General features: G+C 44.4%; 1 protein-coding gene across 15 annotated transcripts in view; it reads right to left on the bottom strand.

The window, feature by feature from the left end:
- PPP4R4 (protein phosphatase 4 regulatory subunit 4) overlaps positions 1-3,556 on the bottom strand; it is a 116,989-nt gene extending 113,433 nt beyond the window's left edge. For all 15 annotated transcript variants that reach the window (XR_013521499.1, XR_013521500.1, XR_004730113.3 and 12 more), the window contains exons 1-2: positions 3,264-3,556; positions 1,731-1,804 (exon numbers count right to left, since the gene is read on the bottom strand). Coding sequence is in view for 7 of the 15 variants with exons in the window: in XM_035261365.3 (XP_035117256.1) it covers positions 1,731-1,804; positions 3,264-3,380 (191 nt within the window). In the remaining 8 variants the exon portion in view is untranslated. The remainder of the gene's footprint in view (positions 1-1,730; positions 1,805-3,263) is intronic.
- Between the last annotated feature and the right edge of the window lie 18,701 nt (positions 3,557-22,257).

The raw sequence follows: 22,257 nt of genomic DNA, 5'->3' as shown, positions 1-22,257 counted from the left end.
CCATCTGTCTCTATAAGGGCTTTGTAAATTCCAGAACTGAGTGAAACTTATGTTGAGTGTGAGAAATAAAGACAACTCAGACATCCTGGTTTGCTAACAAACAATAAAAGCAAAATAGAAAACAAATAAGCTTTCCTAAAAAAGAAATCTTATCACTGATATCTAGAATATGGTGTCTTCTATCACAAGTAAATAGATCAAGACTCTCCATTTCCTAATTCTAAGCCAGTTTTTATACTAAAGAAAAAAATTCAGTAGGAATAAACAGGAGCTTACTGTTGTAGATTAAAACACATTTATCCACACTTTCTCAATTTTCTACCTACTTTGAGTAAAACAACTGCGGAAAAAGGTAAATGTTGACAACTACTGTTCACCATAATAAACATGGTAATTATTAAGGAATAAAGTATTCTAAATATAACACAATAAAATATGAAAATAGATTAAAACTTGAATTATTCTCTCAGTAAACACCCAAAACATATACTGTTGAATTCATATACAAACAGAAGTTTTCTTTTAAGCAAATAGGTAGAAATGAGGAGAGCATGCTACCACAGATACCCCAAAGATGGGGAAAAACTACATCAACATAAAGTCTAAGATGCAGAAACATTTCTAAATGATACAATTATCAGAGGAAATGGTCTACCTGGTAAATATGCTGATATTCTGACTAAAGTTAGAACAGAAACTCATGATGCCACTTTTAGTAGGCTAAAAAAGTAATTAAGAAAATTGAAGACCTGGAGAGGGATTTTTTTTTCAAAGGATCATTCAGTGAATAACACGGGACTGGAAACACGATCTATAAACAAGAAAGGAGAACAAGAGACTTGCCAGTACCTGAAACTGGCGCTGAGCTAAAGAAACAAGACAACAAATACCCTAGGAGGTAAATAACATCAGCTTTCAAAATCTGATTCTGAAAAAAAGAGAAAGTGAAGACTAATTTGCCAAAAGGGAAAAAAATGTCGTGTAAACTAATGAAAAATTTTTACGTAAATATGCACAAAATGCTGTAGGAAATTTCTGTTTCTAAAGGATTTTCATCAATTCGTTAAACATCATTAATGTTCACTGTATTAGTTTTTAAGATGCTCAGTCTACAAGGCAATGTTTTAAATAGTTCAGAAAAATCTTGTAAATATTTGCAGTAACCATTTGCCTTAAGCAATTCTGTAGAGCCTGTGAGATGGTTTGAAATTTAAACGACAGTAGGCCCAACTAAGTTTCTAAAACCCCTCAGACAAAATAATAAAGCTTGCATAGCAAAAGTAATACAAATAGGACATCCTGAACAGCAAAAGTAACTATCACATTTGTGGATTTTTTTCCATATAGTAGATCCCATATAATGTTCATACTCTACAATGAACTTAAAACTAATCACTGTGTACTCAAGTCTCATCTAAACTTACTGAATCTTACATGAGAAGAACCAATGCCAGAAAAGAACAAAAAAAGATGAGGTTCAACTCAAACCATCTGTTCTTCCTCCTCCAAGCAACATTCTATAAATTACGTATTTTATTTGGGTTCTCAAATTCGTAAGTCCACAGCCAAATATAATTTATAATACAGTTAAGTACTATGCACACAAAAGTACTTTGTTGAAGTGGCTAAGTAAATCTGAACATAACGGGAACATACATTTCAGAAAGCATTCATCGATGCTGCCACAGGGGGAAAAAAAAGAGCAATTTTACAGAATGATTAGGAAATACCTGAGCAGATAAACAGCCCTTTCAATGTCACTGAGGTCTTCATCAACTGTCAATCTTTCTATTTCTTCTGGTGTCTGTCAAGGGTAAAATACACATTATGCACCACAAACATTGGGTCAGTCTTGCCCCCCAACCTCCCAGTGAACCTCTATGAGGATAAAAGAATGAAAAAGTTTCACAATTAAGCATTAACAATGAAAAGTAATCAAGGAGCTGAGGATACCAGGCAACATCAATCACGGAGGTCTCTAATTGGGTGGGCGAGTTTGGGGAGGGGATTGTTTTTTTCTGTTTTTCTTCTTCTAGCTTCTAGACTGCAGCTTGAGAATCGCATCGTGGCTTCAGAACCTTGGCTGAAATCCATTTCATACGCATGTTATAAAACTAATAAATACACACACTTTTTATCTCTAATACCTCAAGGCTATTTCTCCAGCAGTTTCCAACCCACGAAATGCTAAAAGGGGGGATGGATGAAGACTGCAGACGAGTGGGCATGAAAAGGACAAGATCTGGAGTGGGGGAGGGAGGAAAATAAACTCTGGGGCTGGAAGAAAAACAGAGATTTGAGATTGCGGCAGGTGGGAATTAGACCAGCTAAAGCAGCTATTAAGCGATGGTCAGAAAAGGGGTCCGTAAATTAGGTTTGCCTGCGCTAAGGGCAGGAACCTCCCGGAGGAAGATGACTCTGCGGGGTGGGGAAGCCAGTGGGGGCGGGGGGAACAAGGTGAAGGTTGACTCCCTCAAGGGGGTTGGGGAGCAGGGTCCCAGCTAGAGTCCTGGAGGGGCTGGGAGGAAAGGATGCGCGGTGACTCAGGATGGCGGCAGAGGATCGCGAGGGCTTTGAAGACCGGAACCAGGACGACACTGAGAAAGGGTGCTAGCTGGGAGGCGAGGGGAGGCCGGGCTGCCTCGAGGGCAAGGGGACCGGAGCTTGATCTGACTCGGTGGGCTAAGGGTGAGGGGATGGGACACGGGTGGTGTCTCCGGGAGAGGTGGGGGGAGGAGTAGGAGCGGTGTGGACCAAGGGGTGGGCCTGGGGCCAGAACCCGGGCGTCGTCAGCGGACCAGGGGTCGGGGAGCCCAGGAGAGGACCGGGGAGAAGTGGGCTGCGGCCTCGAGAGGCAGCTCCCGCGGGGGGGGCGGAAGGAAGGAAGGGGGCCCGCGACTGAGGACGCTGGGGCTGCCCCGAGGGCTGGGGCTCGGCCGTTCCTGGGGGTGGGACGGGGGGATTCGGACGCCTCAGGAGGGGCAAGGGCCGCGGGGCTGGCGCCCGGTCAGGGCTGCTACAGGGACCCGTCTCTTGGGGATGGGGGTCCAGACTGAGAGGACCGAGTCCGCTCTGAGGAAGGGTCCGGGAGGAGCTGGCTTAGGGCGACAGGGGCTGGAGGAGGACAGAGGGGCCGGTCTGACTGAGAGGGTCCCGGCCGCCCGGAGAAGGGGAGGGTGGCGGGGTGGGGCGAAGGCCGGCGCGGGGCCGCGCGAGGCAGGCGGCCGGACGCCCTGAGGGCAGGTCTTCTCCCCGGGGCGCACCTTGAGGCTCCGGCGGACCGGCCTCTCGATGATGGTGAGCTCCTGCAGGTCCTCCATGTAGCCGAACAGGCAGTTCTGACTGAAATCCATCGCGGCGGCCGGCGGCGGCGGATGCATGGACCGCCGGGCACCTTCGCCACCAGGGCCGGAGCGGCCCCGGGATGCCGGACGCGCTCAGCCCAGCGGCCGCCCACCAGCAGGACTTTCTCCCGCTTTCGGCCGCCGGAGCAGAACGTGAGGCTGGCGGGTGGCTGGAGCACGAGCGCAGCCCGGCGAGGGGGCGGGGCGGGCCCGGCGAGGGGGCGGGGCAAGGCGCGCGGGCGCGCTGCGGGGGCGGGGCCAGGGGCGGGTGCCCGCCACCTTGCCCGCCTCGGCCCCGCCCCCTCCCGGGCGCCGCGCACACGCGGCCGGACGCAACTGCCGAGCAGCTACGCGGCAGCTCCGCCACCCCTCTGCGCCCGCTCCCCGCCGCCCTCCTTAACCCCCCGTCCGCCCGCAACTGAGGGCGCCCCACCCCGCGGCGCGTGCGCAGAGCCTTTTGCCTCCCGCAGCCGGCAGAGGCGGGCTGGGGGCGGGGAGGCTGAGCCAATGAGAGCGGAAGCCGAGGAGAGGAAGCTGGCGGGGCTGCGGCTGCACCTACTGACTTAACTGTCCAGTTATTCCCAGACCGCCCACCCTAGCTGGCGGGGCAGCGGACCCAGAGACCGCCCCCGGCACAGCTCCAACCCTGGAGGAGGGCTGAGTGCCGCAAATAAGCAATTAGGACGTGAGGTGCCCGGCAGACGGGGGGTGACTAGCTTTTGGGCAAGGGCAGCAATCGGAAAAGGCCTCCTGGAGAAGAGTCATTTAAACTGAATCTTAGAGACCGATAAGGCTTTCCTAAGAGAAATAATTAGAGCAAGCCCGTCTGGGGTTGAAGCCTGGGTGTGTTTGGTTGGGTTTGAGAAGTGCCGTCAAAGTAGAGCTCCGGGCTCAGGCATCCAGGGCTTGGCGAGGTGGGTGGAAGAGGAAGAGGACCTAGGTCCTCGGTGGGGGAAAGCCCTGCTCTGGACAGCCACGTTGAGTCCCTTGCACTTAGTTCTGTTAACAATGGGAAGCGATGGAAGGGGGATTGGGGCGATTGTTTTGGACCTGGGGAACAAGTTATGTTGGTACCCTTCGGCTCGTCAGTCAGCAAGGCCCCTTTTTTGTTTTTATTTTCCACTTGTTCCTCCACACCTTTCTTCTTCCCACCATATGCGCCCTCTTCTGAATTAAGGTATGTCCCAGTTCATGCACTGTATACAGCCTCAAAAGATACATGGTTTGTGTCTGTTTTTAACATACATGAATGGCGTTGTGATGAGAACTCATTCTGTTCCTTGTTTTTTCTCTTAGAAGATCTATTCATGTGACACTATACAACGAGTTCATTAATTATGACCAATAATAATATTTGATTTCTGTGTCTAACATATTCTACTAACCATTTCCTCAATAACGGACAGTGAGGTCGCCAGCAGTTCCTTGCTACACAGACCACGTTGAAATGGTTGTTAGACGTGTCCCTTACAGAACATAAGAAATCGAGTCGCTGGGTCATGAGGTCCACAGCGCTTGGCTTCACTCTGTCATGTTTCCCTCCAGATGGCTTTGCATTGACACCCACACCAATGGCACATGAAGGTGGGAAGATACCCGTTTCCCATTTTATATGATAACATTTGGTATTATCTGATGTCCTAATTGATGTCAATCTAAAATCAGTAAAGTAGCATCACATTGTAATTTCGATTTGTATTTATTTTATTGGTGGTGTCATGCACTATATTTTTCCATATACTTAAGAACCATTTGGATTGTTTTCCTTCTGTGATTATCTATTTACATCCTTTACCTATTTTTCTGCTGAATTTTATTTTTTATAAAGGAATTGGAGGAGTTGAGTTTCTTGTATGTTCTAAATACTAATCTTTTGTCAGCTTTAGACAAATATTGCAAATATTTCTCTCAACCTTTCATGCATCCTGTTAGCTTGGTTTTCGCTATGTTACCATTGAGGAGAAATCCTTAGCTTTCCTTTAGCCTAATGCATCAAATTTTAGCCTTGTGGAGTGTGCTTTTTGATCTTGTTTAGGAATCTTTTCCCACCTATTAGTCGCAAAATATTCTCCTACATTTTCCCCTATTTGGCTTCATACTTTTACCTATCACAGCTCTTAACCATCTGAGGTTCACCTTGCGTACAGTGTGAGCAGGAATATAGTATTATTATTAACTCCATTTAGTGAGCCAGTTTTCCCAGAAGCACCCACCAAACCATCCATCTTTTCCCCTCCACATGTAATGACATCTGTATCATATGCCATGTCTGTCTCTGAGCTTTTGTTGCTATTCTGTTGATCTAGATCTGTTCCTATGTTAGTGCTGTGCTGATTTTACTGCTACGGCTTAATTATACATCCTAAGATCTGGTAGAGTGAATCTCCCATTCCTGGCTGTTTTGTTTTCAATTTTGCCTTTGTAGTTCAAAGCAAAATGGTCAGTAATGATGCCCACAGCTAAAATTCGGGTTTTCTAATCCCTACTTTACTAAGGAGAAGTGAAGTAGAAGGGCACAGAAATTGGTGGGATGAGGATGGAGAAGAGGCAAACACATGACAAGGTGGTTTTCCTAAGCAAATATCTTACAGGCCCCTTTTCTGTCAATTTCTGAAATTCTCTGTCTTTTGATTTGTAAATGATAGGAAATATTACCTGTCAACTTTACCCTATTCCAGCGAAGAAGCATTATCTCACATTTGGATTTTGTAACAGTATCATCTAAAACTGGAGGACATTCTTAATGAAGGATTGATTGAATATACAGATGTATCTTTAATGTTGGCTGTTCCAGGGCAGGAGGTTGATGAAGGGAAAATGTTCAATTTGATGACCGGAATCTGTAACTGCTCTAATTACCACTGTGTGGTGGAAGTAGCCTGCCCGGCCTGGCTGCCAGGAAACCTGAGTCCCAGTCTTGGCTCTGCCAGTAACATGTGGCAGAATGACTCTTGGAGCTCTGTTTTCCTTATCTGAACTGCTTTCCTGCATGTTGTCTCAACGTGCCCTCACAGCATCCCTGTGGAGTGCAGTCTGCATCACTATTCTAATTTTACAAATAATGAAATTGAAGCTCAGAGAATTTATGTGACTTAGTCATAAACACACAGCTAAGGGAAACTAGATTTATCCACTTTGTTTATTCATTTAAAAATAGCAGACAGGCTGGGTGCAGTGTCTCACGCCTGCAATCTCAACACTTTAGGAGGCAGAGGCAAGTGGATTGCTTGAGCTCAGGAGTTCGAGACCAGCCTGTGCAACTTAGTGAAACCCCATCTCTACAAAAAATACGAAAATTAGCTGGGAATGGCAGTGTACACCTATAGTCACAGCTACTAGGGAGGCTGAAGTGGGAGGATCACTTGAGCCCAGGGGCTCAAGACCAACCCTGGCAACACAGCCTCTCTACAAAAAATAGACAAAATGAGCTAGGTATGGTGGTTCCTCACCTGTAGTTACAGCTACTTGGGAAGCTGAGGCAGGAGGATCACTGGAGCCCAGGAGGTGGGGATTGCGTCACTACACTCCTGCCTGAGCAACAGAATGAGACCCTGTCCAAAAATAAAATAGCATGGTGCCAAGTAAGCACATGGACTTTGAAGCTCAGGTACTTGGGTTTGAGTCAAGTGCTGCTGCTTCCTATCTTCAGCAAAGTATTTAACCTCTCTGTTGCTCACTTTATTCATCTCTAAGATCTTACCATGTGTCCCAGGCTGGTCTGGAACTCCTGGAACAGTAGTACTTAGTGCAAAGTGTTGTGAAAATTAAATGAGATAATATGCATACAATGCTTAGAGACATTCTTGGCACAAGTGTTTGTTGTGACTGTTATTATTGCCACCAGACCAGTGTCCTTCTGAACCCAGGTTCAGAATAGAGTCAAAAAGTTGTGGTGAATCAATTAATTACAATGGGAGGCAAAATAATGTGTCCCCAAAGATGTCCACACCCTAATCCCCTGAACATATGGGCATGTTACCTTACATGGTCTAAAGAAATTGATGTGACTAATTTAAGGATATTGAAGTAGGAAGATTATTCTGGTTTACCTTTGTGGGCTCACTGTAATCACAGCGACCTTATATGTGAAAAACGGAAGCAGAAGTTGAGTGTTGGAGGATGCAACCTGCTACTTTTTTTTTTTTTTTTTTTTTTTGAGATGGGATCTCACTGCACCCTTGACCTTCCAGGTTCAAGTGATCTTCCTGCCTCAGCCTCCTGAGTAACTAGGACTACAGCTGTGTGTCAGCTAATTTTTTTTTTTTTTTGGTAGAAATTGGATCTTACCGTGTTTCCCAGGCTGGTCTGGAACTCCTGGACTCAAAGCCCACCTCGGCCTCCTAAAGTGCTGGGATTATAGGCATGCACCACCAAGCTTGGCTAACTGCTGGTTTTCAGTATGAAATGGGGCCATAAGCCAGCACCCTATAGAATTTGGGGGAAAAAAAAAACTTAAAAATTCTTCCCAGGAATGCAGCTCTACTGATACCTTGATTTTTAGCCCAGTGAAAACTATTTCAGACTTCTAGCTTCCATAACTGTAAGATAATAAATTTATGTTCTTTTAAGCCGCTAGGTTGGTGGTAATTAGTTACAGCAGCCGTAGGAAACTAATACAATGATCCATGTGAGAAAAACACTTAAACTTGGTTTCTACCTCAGATCATCCACAAAAAAAAAAACTATTTTAGGTGAATAAAATGCGGAAGTATGAAAGGCAAATCTTTCAAACTTTTGGAAGAAAATATAGGAGAATAATTTTATGGCATCTGAATAGGGAAAATTTTCTTAAAAGCATGAGCCATAAAATAAAACATTGATAAATCTAACTACTTTAAGTCTACCAGCCTGGGTGACAAAGTCAAACCCTATCTCAAAAAAAGAAAAAAATCTAACTCCTTTAAAATTAAGAACTTGTATTTATCAAAAAAATACACCACAGGGCTGGGCGTGGTGGCTCAAGCCTGTAATCCCAGCACTTTGGGAGGCCGAAGCGGGTGGATCACGAGATCAAGAGATTGAGACTATCCTGGTCAACATGGTGAAACCCCGTCTCTACTAAAAATACAAAACATTAGCTGGGCATGATGGTGTGTGCCTGTAATCCCAGCTACTTAGGAGGCTGAGGCAGAAGAATTGCCTGAACCCAGGAGGCAGAGGTTGTGGTGAGCCAAGATTGCGCCATTGCACTCCGGCCTGGGTAACAAGAGCAAAACTCCCTCTCAAAAAAAAAAAAAAAAATACACCACAAAAACCCTGACAAGACAAACCATAGACTGGGAAAACATATTTACAACCAATTAATCATAAATGAATTATTGTCCAGAATCAAGAACCTCAAAAAAAAATCAGAAGACAACTAAATAGAAAATGGACAAAATATGTAAACCATCATTTTACAGAGAAACAATCACCAATATGAAAAAGAGCTCAATCTCAGTAGTCCTTAATTAAGAATAATTAACATGACCTTAATAATAATTAAACTCAACCCTCTCTAATAAAAGTGGAAAGGCAAATTTACATACCCATGACAGGCAAAATTTTAAACATCTGATCACATCAAATGTTTTGCAAATGTCAAGAGGCAGACTTACATATTGCTCGTGGAAGTGTAAACTGGTACGACCACTTTGGAAAATAATTTGGCATTAACTCGTAAAACACCTGAGAAACTCTCGCACATTTGCACAAAGAACTATGCACAAGAATGTTCATAGCAGTACACATTGCAATAGCAAAGACCTGGAAAGAACTCAAACATTTAAGGACATTTAAATACTTAAGCTAATCGCATTATACTCAATCAATGGAAAACTGTCAGTGAAAATATACAACTACCTAATTAAGTGAGGACAAATCTCACAAACATGTTGAACACAAATGCAAATTGCTAAAGTTTATCTACATATGACACTATTTATACAATATTCTAAAACAATAATATATAATATTTATATATGGTTAAAATTACCAAAAAAAGAAGAGGAATGGTAAACACAAAATGCAACCTATTGTTTAGCTCTAGGACTAAGATGTGATCAGGGAGGGACACACAGAGGGTATAGGTAATGTGTTATTTTGAATTGGTGATACCTGAGTGTTTATTTTATTGCTATGCTTAAAATATCCATATGTATTACATATAATTTTTATGCATAAAATAATATTTTATATTTTTAGATCAGGGCAATTATATGTTTTCCAGTTATAGTTTAGCTACTTCATTTATCCATTCATTCATTCAAAAATATTTCAAGGATTATTGCTATATTATAGTCATTGTTCTAGGTGTAGGCCTTACTATCAGGTAGCACACATCCTAATGAGAACAGTGAAAATCAATCTAATCCAATAAGCATACAATCAAATATATCATTACAAACTAGGATAATTGCTATGGAAAAAATACAGGTAGTTAGACTGATAGAGGAGCATCACCCCACCTACTTTTGTGTAAATGAGAAATAAACTTTCTTTGTGTTAAGCCACTGAGAGATCGTGCTTTCTGTTTCTGCACCATTGACTATTCTCACTAATAAAGATTTCAGGCCACAGAGTGACAACAGGGACCAGGTGGGAAATGATTGTAGCTTGGACTAGAGTCATTACTATAGAGATGGAGAGATGTGAACAGATTCAAGAGAAGTTTTAGAGGTAACTGGGATGGTTTAGATGGGCAGTGGGGGTGGTGCATGGAAGTCAGGGAGGCCAAGGCAGTAAAGATGACTTCCAAGTTTTTGGCTTGTGGAGCTGGATAGATGAAGACATCACCCACCCAGTGTTCATTCTGTCCTTTCATTAATGTCTGAGTAGATGGCATTTGCTGACAACTGCCCCAGAGCTCCATCTGCAGCTCCAAGTGGACGTCACAGTCTGCCTCCCAAGTCAGCAGCTGTTCTCTGCAGTTCTCTTCAGCTTGGATCTTAAGTGAACTAGGCCAGGCTCCCAGTGGGCCATACCCATTGGAATCTACCCAGCAGCTGACACAATGGTTAGCACATAGTAAGAGCCCTGTTAATGTTTATTGAGAAAGTGAGAAGAGAAAGAGGGAGGAGGCAGGGAACAATAAACTGGAATATTAGGAGGCCGTCTACCACCATGGATCAAGGGTGCCTCTGCTTCTGCTTTTACTCTTCTAAAGTTCGTAGCCAATGTGAACCTATTAACACAAAAGTCAGATCTAGTCACTACAAGCTTGAAACCAGGATTTCTTAACATTGACACCACAGACACTGTGGGCCTGGTAATTGCTGGAGAGGGGAGGAAAATGCTGTTCGGTGCATTGAAAGCTATCCTCTACCTACTTAGTGTCATACCTCTCTTCTACCCTCTTCCCCACAGGAAGATGATAAAAAATGTTTCTTGAGATTGCCAAATGTGCCTTGGAGACAAAATTTCTCCTTCCCTCTTTCCATCCCAAACCCTGCAATTTTCTCATCTCACGCAGTGAATGTCCTTCCACGTGCCCTCACCCCTCTGATCTCATGTCCTTCCATTTCTCCCTCACCCAGTCTTCTTCCTTCATGCATACTGGCTGCTTTGCTCTTTTTCTAACACTCCAGGTATGATCTGGATCAGAGCCATTGAGCCTGCTATTCCCTCTTCCTGGAATGCTTTTCCCTTGGATTTTCAAATCACATTCCATCATCTCCTTTAGGGTTTTGCTCAAATGTCATCTTCTCGATGAGGCCAATTTGGGATGCCTTTCATGAAATTAAAATCTCACTGTATTAGTTTGCTAGGGCTGCCATACCAAAATACCACTTATTGGGTGGCTTAAGCAACAGAAATGTATTTTCTCACAGTTCGGAAAGCTGGAAGTCCCAGATGAAGGCATCTGCAGGATGGCTTGCCTCCTGTGGCTGCCTTCTTGCCAGGGCCTCATAAGGCCTTTACTCTGTGTGCAGACCTCCCTGGTTTTGTGTCCAAATTTCTTATGAAGGCATTCCTATTGGATTAGGGCCCATTTTAACTTAATTACCTCTGTAAAGGCTCTATCTCCAAATATAGTCACAGTCTGAGGTACTAAGGGTTAGAGCCTCAACATACAAATTTTGAGAGAAACACAATTCAGCCCATGACATCACCACCAGCAATGATCACTCCACCATTCTGAATATTTTACTCATTCACCTTTCTGTGGTCTTTTTCTCCTCTAATAAGAGGCAGCCCTCCTCCTGAGGGTTTCCGCCCCAGAGGTGCTGAGCCAGGTGAGAACATTCCAGTGCAAGGGAGTTAATTCCCAAGAAGCCAACTCTGACCAACAGGAGGTGGCAGGAAGCCTGACAGGCCTCCTTCCCATGGGCACTTCCTAGGCCTGGATGGGAATGTGTGACTGGAAATCACATTATGTTCCATAATGGCAGGGAGTTTTGTCCCCACTATTCTGAATATTTTATTATTCACCTACTGCATTCCCAGTGCCTAGAATCATGCCTGGTGCATAGCAGATGCTTGTGAACTGTTTGTGACAGTAATGAATAGACATAGCTCCTCCATTTAACTTCTCTGAGCCTCAGCTCCCTCTGTCAAATAAGGGAATTAGGCTAAATAATACAGAACAAAAATTCTGTTTTATTTAAATCTCAGTGCAGCGTAGCTGGGTTACCTAGAAAACAGTCTGCAATGAAGCTTATTAGGTGTTAATGCTTCCTTTGGGGAGTACAATCCCAGGGCAACTGGAGTGGAGGGAGAGTGCAGTGAAGTGGGGCAGGAAGGGAAGCAAATAGAGAGCACCGTGCTGTCTACCAGGCCTCAGTTTACCAATAGGCACAGCCAGATGCCTGGCCACACAGGACATCTCCAGGCAGGTTAGGGAACTGTCCATGGGAAGGAGGCCTGTCAGGCTTCCTGCCACCTCCTGTTGGTCACAGTTGGCTTCTTGGGGATTAACTCCCTTGCACTGGAATGCTCTCACCTGGCTCAGCAGCCTCTGGGGCTCAACCCCTCAGGAGGAGGACTGCCTCCAGCCAGGAAGTGGATGGAGGAGCCTGAAGGGGTTGGCCTCAGGCTCCAGGGACCTGAGGAAGGAGGGTCATGAAGACCGCAGCCCTGATCCCTGCAGGCTGGGCAAATGGCTCAGAGCCTAGGAGACAAGGGAAACCCAGAGACCCTGAGATGCCCAGGATGTGTCCAAGACAAGTAAGATGGGGAAAGGAGTCAGTGAGGGGAACAACTGGAGCATCTTGAACAGAGGCCACGATAAAGCTAGTCAGAAGCACAGGTGGGCTCCAGCAGTTGAGGAGAGAGCTCAGATGAGTGCAGTATTGCAGGTGGGCACTCGGGTAGGTGCCCTGGACCCAAGGAGCTGGGTTGGTTTGTTTGAAGTCCTGACAGAGGATCCATGTCCCTGGCAGTGTGGTCTGATGAAGCTGCTCTAGCAGGGACCCTGAAGAAGGAGCCCAGCTTCATTCCCTGCCGGGTGTAACTCCAGGTGTCTGCGGCCACGGAAGAGGCTCTGATCTCAAGTGGCAGCCAGAGCTGCTTCATTAGCAACAGGCTGTGGATGCCCAGCTCCCCCCAACCACCTCCCCATCAGCTGCCTCAGCCGCTCATCTGCTCGACACTTTGCAAACTCTTCCTAAACTCCAGCCACCCCCTCAGCTGTCTCTGGAGGGAGAGAGGGCGTTTGCTGCCACCACTCCCCTTCTCCGGGAAGGGGTGTTTTTTTTCTCATGTGTAGGCTGTGTGTGTTGGGCTGTGCCTCGACTCGAGGGCAGATTCCTCCCTCCAAAGGTGATGATACTCGCCAGGAGCAGATTGCACATTTGTCTCCTGGGAGGCAGTGGGCGAGGGAAGCAGAAAGCACTGTGTGAGCATGTAGAGGGTGTGCCTGCAGAACTGTGATGGGGTGATGGGCCCGGAGTGCAGGGAGTGTGTGTGACTGTCGCTGCTGGCTGACTGCAGAGGCAGCCGGAGACTGATTATAGGGCTGGGTCCCGTGGCCCTGGATGTGGGTGCAAGAAGCTGCATTTGCACTTGCCTGTCAAGGTGGGGGTGATGGTTGCCCTGGTGACTAGGTTGGAAAGTGGGTTGGCCTTGCCGACAGATGCTGGAAGGAAAATATAATAAGCACCGTTTAGGGATTTTCTCTTTTCTTTTTCTTGATTGGGGCAACAGTTCAATAGAGCCTTGTCATCATAAACGAAGGACAACTTTCTGTGGTTGGACCCACCATATCCCATTCTGGTTCTGAAAACCTCACTCCACCTGCTCTAAGCCCACTGAGCTGCCATAGAAGGCCAGGGTCCTAATCCTAACTAGTTAGCCCTGGAACCCGGGACGACTGGCTTCCGCTCTCCAGTCCTCATTTGGACCAGGCACCCTCCAAGATCTCTTTGAGTTCTGATTCCTGGGCCTCACCCCAAACATTGTGATTAGTAGGTCCACAGCTGGAGTTAGGAATCTGCATTTTAGCCATTACACCCGCTGCGCCTCCCAGATTCACTGGACCTGCATTTCAGAGCTGCTGTAATCTGCCATTAAAAGTGCTGGCTTTCGGATCTGACAGGACAGTCTATCTGTAGCCCATCTGAGCCTCAGTTTCCTCATCTGTCTAGTGGAGGAAAAAGGACTGCCAACCGTGCAGTTACCATGAGAATCAGATGAGATGCGGCCACAAGCATAGCACAGGGCCTAGCGCCTTAGGGGCAGGGGAGCCGAATAAATGTTAGGCTTTCAACTGCTGCTGCTGCTGCTTTTTTTTTTTTTTTTTTGAGACAGAGTTTCACTTTTGTCACCCAGGCTGGAGTGCAATGGTGTGATCTCCACTAACTGCAACCCCTGTCTCCCAGATTCAAGCGATTCTCCTGCCTCAGCCTCCCAAGTAGCTGTGATTACAGGCATGCACCACCACACCTGGCTAATTTTGTGTTTTTAGTAGAGATAGGATTTCACCATGCTGGTCAGGTTGGTCTCGAACTCCTGACCTCAAGTGATCCACCTGCCTCCACCTCCCAAAGTGCTGGGATCGTAGGCGTGAGTTACTGCACTCAGCCTCAGATTATTCTATCTAAACCTATAGCGTCTCTACTACCCTCTCCCCTTCCCAGCAGCCCCTTGCCATCTGCTTACTCTTCTCCAGGCAAATCCCACATCCAGGAAAATGGTTTTTGCAGTAAGCAAGGATTGTCAGGCTAGAACTTAGGCCCAGGAGGAGGAAGCAATGCTCACAGCTGGGGCCCTCACACCCAAGTTCCAGCTCCATTTAATCTGTTGCCATGACAATCACAGCTTCACCAACCTCTGTAGGGTAAAATGACTTCCTCCAAAGTCCAAATGCTGCGGATGTCTATGGTCATTTTACCAAGGCACCAGGAGATGGGAGGGATACACACCTAACTCCTCCATACCCCATCATCATTTCAGTTCTCATTTCAAGATATACTGAGGGCTTCTGGAGGACAAGGACTTGGCTGAATTTTGCTTCAAAGTCCCAAAGCCTAACGCAGTGCCTGGCATACAGTGGGCAGATGACAAATGCTGGTCGAATGAATAAATGCAGTGTAAATCTGATTATCTTAATCAACAATGCACTTCATTTAGAAGAGAGAGGAAATGGAATTAGGACTCCAGGCATCTGTTACTTGGTCTCTTCCCCACTTACCTTCTTTGAGAAAATTGCATTTCAGCCCCTGTAAATGGCATTCATTCCCCTTGGCATTAATATGAGATCTCCCTAGGAAAGCCCCGGGCATGCAGATACAACCCACCAGACTCAGATTTTTTAAGTACTATTTCTTCAGCATATTCATTCATACAAGCCCTTCCAAACCTCGATGGTTATTGATACATCAAATTCTGTATGCAACAAGAGTTAATCTTTCCTTTGCCTGGAACTGCTTCCCCCAACATGAATTATTCATGCCTCATCAGTTTACATCCCCTTTTCTCTAGCAAAGAATGGAGTTGATGAAACTCAAATCTACTCAGAATTGCAGCTGATTAACCAATCTCATATAAGAAAAGATTAGGCCAGCCACGAGAGCTCACACCTGTAATCCCAGTACTTCGGGAGGCCGAGGTGGATAGATCTCTTGAGGTCAGAAGTTCGAGACCAACCTGGCCAACATGGTGAAACCCTGTCTCTACTAAAAATACAAAAATTAGCTGAATGTGTTGGTAGGCACCTGTAATCCCAGCTACTGGGGAGGCTGAGGCACAAGAATGGCTTGAACCCGGGAGGCAGAGGTTGCAGTGAGCTGAGATCACACCACCGCTCTCCAGCCTCGGTGATAGAGTGGAACTGTGTTTTAAAAAAAAGAAGAAGAAAAGAAAAGAAGAGTTTTTTTCAACAAAAATTATCTGAGGGATTAATATATCTGTGTTGTCTACCATTAGTAGATTGAGCTTTGGTTAATAAGGCCTGTGCTTAAGAAGTAACATTTGCTTATTCATTACCCAAGTATTTATTGAGTACTTCCTATGGCTGGGCAGGGCCAGGCCTCATAGGTAGATGACCTGGGCAGTTGTACAGGGTCCAGAGCTCAGAGGGGCCCTGAGCTTGGTTTCCTGCTGTGGCCATCTTGAAATTCTCAACAATTTTATCTTTGAACTTGTGTTTTGCAAGTGAAGTCCGATGGGATGCTGGAGCATGTCTGTGAGCAGAGGAGGGAAGTACAAGACGTGTCCACCTTTCCTTACCCAGAGTGTCCACAGTGGTTTCTATTTTAATATCTCTAGTGATATTTTTTCTGCTTTTTGAGAAAGGAACCTCACATTTTTATTTTGCACTGGGCCCCACAAATTATGTAGCCAACCCTGTGGTCACAAGATGGGAACACAGTGCCTGTCTCCAAAAAGCTCATTTCTTCTTCCTTTCATTATTCTGGAAAATATCCCAGCCCTTGCAGAGCAAGAAAATAAACAGTTTTGAAGGAAGTAAGAAGGCATAAATAACTGACTTTTATAGAGTTGATGAGGACTAAATGAGTTAGTACAAGTCAAATGTTGAGGACAGCATTTGCAGCATAGAAAGTGTTATCTTAAGGATGTCTTGGTCCATCTGTGTTGCTATAAAGGAATACCTGAGGCTGGGAGATTTATAAAGGAAAGAGGTCTATTTGGCTCACAGTTCTGCATGCTGTACAAGAAGCATGGAACATACATCTGCTTTTTGTGAGGGCCTCAAGACTGCTCCCACTTATAGCAGAAGGCAAAGGGGAGCTCATGTGTGCAGAGATCACGTGAGAGGAAGCAAGAGAGAGAAGAGAGAGAGGGAAGATGCCAGGCTCTTTTGAATGACCAGCTTTGACAGGAACTAATACAGTAAGAACTCATTACCATATGCATGGCACCAAGGCATTCAAGAGTGATCCACCCCCATGACCAAATACCTCCCATTAGGACCCACCTCCAACATTGTGGATCAAATTTCAACACTGGTTTTGGAGAGGACAAACAGCCAAACTATAGCAAAGGGTTTGCTAATATTATTATTTATTCCAAGGAAGAGAAAACTTCTCTTATCCATTGGTTTCTGAGGATGGGGTTGTACGTTTCGTAGGCCAGCACAATATTTTGTTATGGAATTTGAATTTCAAAACTATGAATGGGAACAGTCCTGCCCAGTTGCCTCTGGACTTACTACTGGTTGGGGTATAACCTGGCCATGCCACCCACTTGTTATTTCTCTGAGCATTTTATCCCAGCTTTATTCATCAATTTCTTCAATAAGCAAAGTTGAAGGAAGGCTGTTTTAGTTCCTGTCCTGCATGCTTCGCTCTATTGCATAAAGGAAATGACCCCTTTATTCAAACCCGATGCAAACCCTGTTTCAATCTAGCAAAAATATTTCTAAAGCTTTGCTCTATTCACTTAGCACCATGCTTGGAACTAAGAGAGAACAAAAGGGATGTAAATGAGGTGCAGCCCTTGCCCAAATGAGCTTATGATCTAAGACAAGAAACAAGAGAGACAAACTGTTAAGAGCACCTGCATATAATGCAAATATATGTGGTTTAAAACCAAAACTGATTGTAGTTACTCAGAAATCACTTCTAAGGGTCAGGGCAGGAGTGGAGGGTCGAGAGGAGAAAGTGTGTGACATAACTTAAATCCATGGATAAATTAAATCTTAATACCATTCACTCCTTTCCCTTACAGAAGACAGGAAGGGCAAGGAATCACACCTAAGGTAGCTGTTTGCTGTTCAAGGAGGTTGCATGAATGAATCTTTGGCCATCAAGACATTCCCTGAGTCATCAGGAGGCAGGGATAAAAGTCTTTCCCTATCAGGGAAAGAAGATACCCAAGACAAAAGAAAGGCATCATAGTGGAAAGACTTAAGGATGGTGGCTAGGTGCGGTGGGTCACATCTGTAATCCCAGCACTTTGGAAGGCCAGTGCGGACAGATCACTTGAAGTCAAGAGTTCAAGACCAGCCTGGCCAACATGGTGAAACCCTCTCTCTACTAAAAATACAAAAATAATCCCATCAAAAAGTGGGCTAAGGACATGAATAGACAATTCCCAAAAGAAGATTTACAAATGGCCAATAAGCATATGAAAAAATGCTCAACATCGCTAACGATCAGGGAAATGCAAATCAAAACCACAATGCAATATCACCTTACTCCTATAAGAATGTCCATAACTAAAAAATCAAAAACCAGTAGGTGTTGGTGTGGATGTGGTGGACAGGAAACACTTCTACACTGCTGGCGGGAATGTAAACTGGTGCAACCACTATGGAAAATAGTGTGAAGATTCCTAAAAGACCTAAAAGTAGAACTACCATTTGATCCAACAATCCCAGTTACTGGGTATCTACCCAGAGGAAAAGAAGTCACTATCTGAAAAAGATAAAGAAACTGTGGTGCGTATATATATATATATATATATATATATATATATATATATATAGTAGACTACTACTCAGCCACAAAAATGACTGAATTAATGGTACTTGCAGCAACCTGGATGAGATTGAAGACTGTTATTCTAAGTGAAGTGACTCAGGAATGGAAAACCAAACATCATATGTTCTCACTGATATGTGGGAGCTTAGCTATGAGAAAGCAAAGGCATAAGAATGATACAATGGACTTTGGGACTTAGTAGGAGGTGTGGGAGGGGTACCAGAGCTGAAAGACTACAAATACGGTGCAGTGTATACTGCTCAAGTGATAGATGCACCAAAATCTCACAAATCACTAGAGAACTTATATAACCAAACACCACCTGTATCCCAATAACCTATGGGGAAAATAAACAAAAGAATGAATGAATATTTTTAAATGTCAAAAATACAAATTAAAAAAACATTAGCCAGGTACAGTGGTGCATGCCTGTAGTCCCAGCTACTCAGGAGGCTAAGGCTGGAGAATCACTGGAACCCAGGAGTTTGCACTGAGCCAAGATTGTGCCACTGCACTCCAGCCTGGCAGACAGAACAAGACTCTGTCTCAAAAAAAAAAGGACTTAAGGATGGTGATGTCTAATATTCAATATTAAGTTTGCATTGCTGAGTGGTAAAGACTCCTCTTTTGACAATAAATCTTCAAGACAATTGGCCCTAGAGACAAAGGCACTGTGTCCCATGGGTGTGGCTTCTTCACTGTAAAAAATGACATTCCCATTTTTACTTCTCCCCCAAGTGTCTGGCACTTTGCAAGAAATCGATGACTATTTATTATAAGAGAGATTTTTTAAAAGAAGAAATGTTTAATAAATAGATGATAAAAGAGTGAATGATGATTGAATAGCATAGGATTTCTCTAACCTTACATCTGGGTACAATTGGAAAGGTAGGATGCACCCAAGGAGAGCACTGTCCCAGGATGTGGGTTGGAGGGGGAGGCAATGCAGGGCTTCTGTTCCTTTACATTTGGAGACCCAGCTTATAAATAGATGCCATAGCCCCCAAAACTCAAAATGCCTCAGAAGTCAGCCTATGTCAGAACAACTCATGTTCAAGAGAAAACGAAGTGAGTCGATGTAGGCATGCTTCTACATAATTTCTCAGCAAGACTATGCAGAGATTGTCAAAGGCATGCCCTGGGATAGCATTTGTCTTGGCAAACAGAGCTATCAGCAGTCCGCCGCCACCTGTTTCACCACAATACCTGCTGATGCTCCTTCCTGACTCACACTGGCTCAGTTTCATAAGAGGTGGCAGCTCTGTTTCTCTCCCTGTTTCACCACAGTAATTATTGAGAACAATAATTTGAACAATGAGAATTTATAATTCTCTAGTAACATGCAAAAGTGGTGTCATTCACAGAAAAAACTCTTCTGAGTATTGGGTAACAGAAACCATATGTTCTTCTTCAGTTTTCATGGCAAGCTTAAACCTTGGTGGTAAATGGGATTGGAACCATTCATTCATTCATTCATTCATTCATTTATTCAGTACATACTAATAAGACACCAGTAACACAACAGGCAGTGGAGACTAGTCTGGCTTTTTTCTCTCCTACCTCTTGATCCAGAGAGAAAGGCTGCCAGAACAGTGACTGTTTGATGCTGAAATCTGGGAGAGTGATAACATATGTCACAGACACCCCAAAACACCCTGGCTACAATATTTTAGAAGTTACACTCTAATGGTTTAAATTTCAAACTAGAAACCTCCTACAAATACCATAGACATGACAGAGTGGGCAGATTTTAGGCTTAATCCTAGTCCTGCCCCTCACTAGCTGTGTGACCTTGGACATGTTCTTCTCCTCTCTGAGCCTCTACTGCAGGAGGTAAAATTGAAATTAAAGCATGTTCGCTATGATCACTGAAGCAACCAACAGAAAATAGGGATTGATGAATTTAGAAACTAAGATCTTTAGAATAGCTATTCTATGCTACTCCAGGAAAATTGTTATAACTCAAAGAATATATTAATGACAAATATAAGCAGATGAGATTAGTTCTTAAAATTAGCTCTAGAACCATGAAACAATTTCAGGAATACTGCAGCCTTTCAAACTCTTTGTTAGGTAACTACATTGCAATAGAGCCTATAGAACTCAACGCACGCACAAAATGTCCATCCACATTCAACAGTGACTCCAGCTCTTTATAGTATGTGAACCTGGACCCAAACAAGACCTACTTAACATAGTTTCCAGTTTGTTGCTAAGTAACCACTACTGCCTGGTATGAGTGTGTGAGCACTCTGTTTCTTGTGTCGCCTTACTATGCCAACATAATTAGAGTGAACTTAACATTGGAGAATAGAATATGGGATTTCATTTTTCATCACCTATGCAGTTAGTCTATTATTGTTCAGCCATCTAAAGAGTATTTTCTAGAACAAGGTGAAAGAATAGAGAGGGCAAGGAAGAACTGAAAGCATATAGGAGGGAAGAGGGAAATATGATTCTTCACATGACAATAGACAGAGGTACACCAATGACCACATTTAAACGAGGTGGCAATCTATCTTTTGACTTTTTTCCCTGTCAAATACTGTGTTGTCATCTGGTCAAGTATGAGCGCCTAGGACTTGGTGCCATCATGTACATTGACCAGTAGAGTGAGGGACAATATTTCCACAGTGGTTGTCACAGTCATCCTTAGCCACTCATTACCCCCAGCCCAAGGAGCACCAAGGCCATTGAGAATATGGTGGCATTCTCCTCCCCAAAGAGTGAGAGGGTAAGAGGTGATTGGTGTTTCCTCCTAGTAGCTCTGACCCACTATCCGGCCAGTCCAGACAGCTGGGCATCCATACACCTATTGGTGACTGTAGTTTCCCAGAGTCCCACAACCACCCTGGAGTCTAGATAAACACCCTAGGTGGCTTCTTTCTGAGCTGCTGGAAGATGTTCTGTGAATCACTTCTCTTAAGAAAGCAAATGGTTCCAAGGTAACTCCAAATTATTTTCCCCCAGCTTTATTGAGATATAACTGACAAAAATTATGTGATTTTTGATAAATATATATACATTGTGAAATGATGACACAATCAAGCTAATTAAGATATATATCGCCTTTGTGTGTGTGTGTGTGTGTGTGTGTGTGTGTGTGTCTGTCTGTCTGTTTACTCCTATATTAGTCTATTCTCACACTCCTATAAGGATATACCTGAGACTGGGCAATTTATAAAGGAAAGAGGTTTAATTGACTCAGTTCTGCAGCATGGGGGCAGCCTCAGGAAACTTACAATCATGGCAGAAGGTGAAGTTAACACAACCTTCTTCACATGGTAGCAGCATGAAGAAGTGCAGAGCAAAGGGAAGTGGGGAAAAGCCCCTTATAAGATCCTGTGAGTATTCACTATAATGAGAACAGCATGGAGGTAACCAGCCCCATGATTTAATTACCTTTCACTGGGTCCCTCCCCCAACATATGGGATTATGAGAACTACAATTCAAGATGAGATTTGGGTGGGGACTCAGCCAAACCCTGTCATTCTGCCCAGGCCCCTCTCAAATCTCATGTTCTCACATTTCTAAACACAATCATGCCTTCCCAACAGTCTCCCAAAGTCTTAACTCATTGCAATATTAACTCAAAACTCCCAAGTCCAAAGTCTCATCTGAGACAAGGTAAGTTTCTTCCTCTTTTGAGCCTGTAAAATCAAAAGCAAGTTAGTTACTTCCTAGACACAATGGGGAGTAAAGGCATTGGGTAAATACAGCCATTCCAAATGGGAGAAATTGGCCAAAACAAAAGAGCTACAGGCCCCATGCAGGTCTGTAATTAATAGGGCAGTCATTAAACCTTGAAGTTTGAAAAAGATCTCTTTTGACTCCATGTCTCACATCCAGGTCATGCTGTTTCAAGAGGTGGGCTCCCACAGCCTTGGGCAGCTCTGCCCCATGGCTTTGCATGGTACAGCCCTCCTCCCAGCTGATTTAATGGGCTGGCATTGAGTGCCTGCAGCTTTTTGAGCACACAGTGCAAACTGTCAGTGGATCTACATTCTGATATCTGGAGGATGGTGGCCCTATTCTCACAGCTCCACTAAGC

This window comes from Callithrix jacchus, chromosome 8 (assembly GCF_049354715.1).
Source record: "Callithrix jacchus isolate 240 chromosome 8, calJac240_pri, whole genome shotgun sequence".
Taxonomy (NCBI): domain Eukaryota; kingdom Metazoa; phylum Chordata; class Mammalia; order Primates; family Cebidae; genus Callithrix; species Callithrix jacchus.
This window is presented reverse-complemented; position numbering and strand designations above follow the sequence as displayed.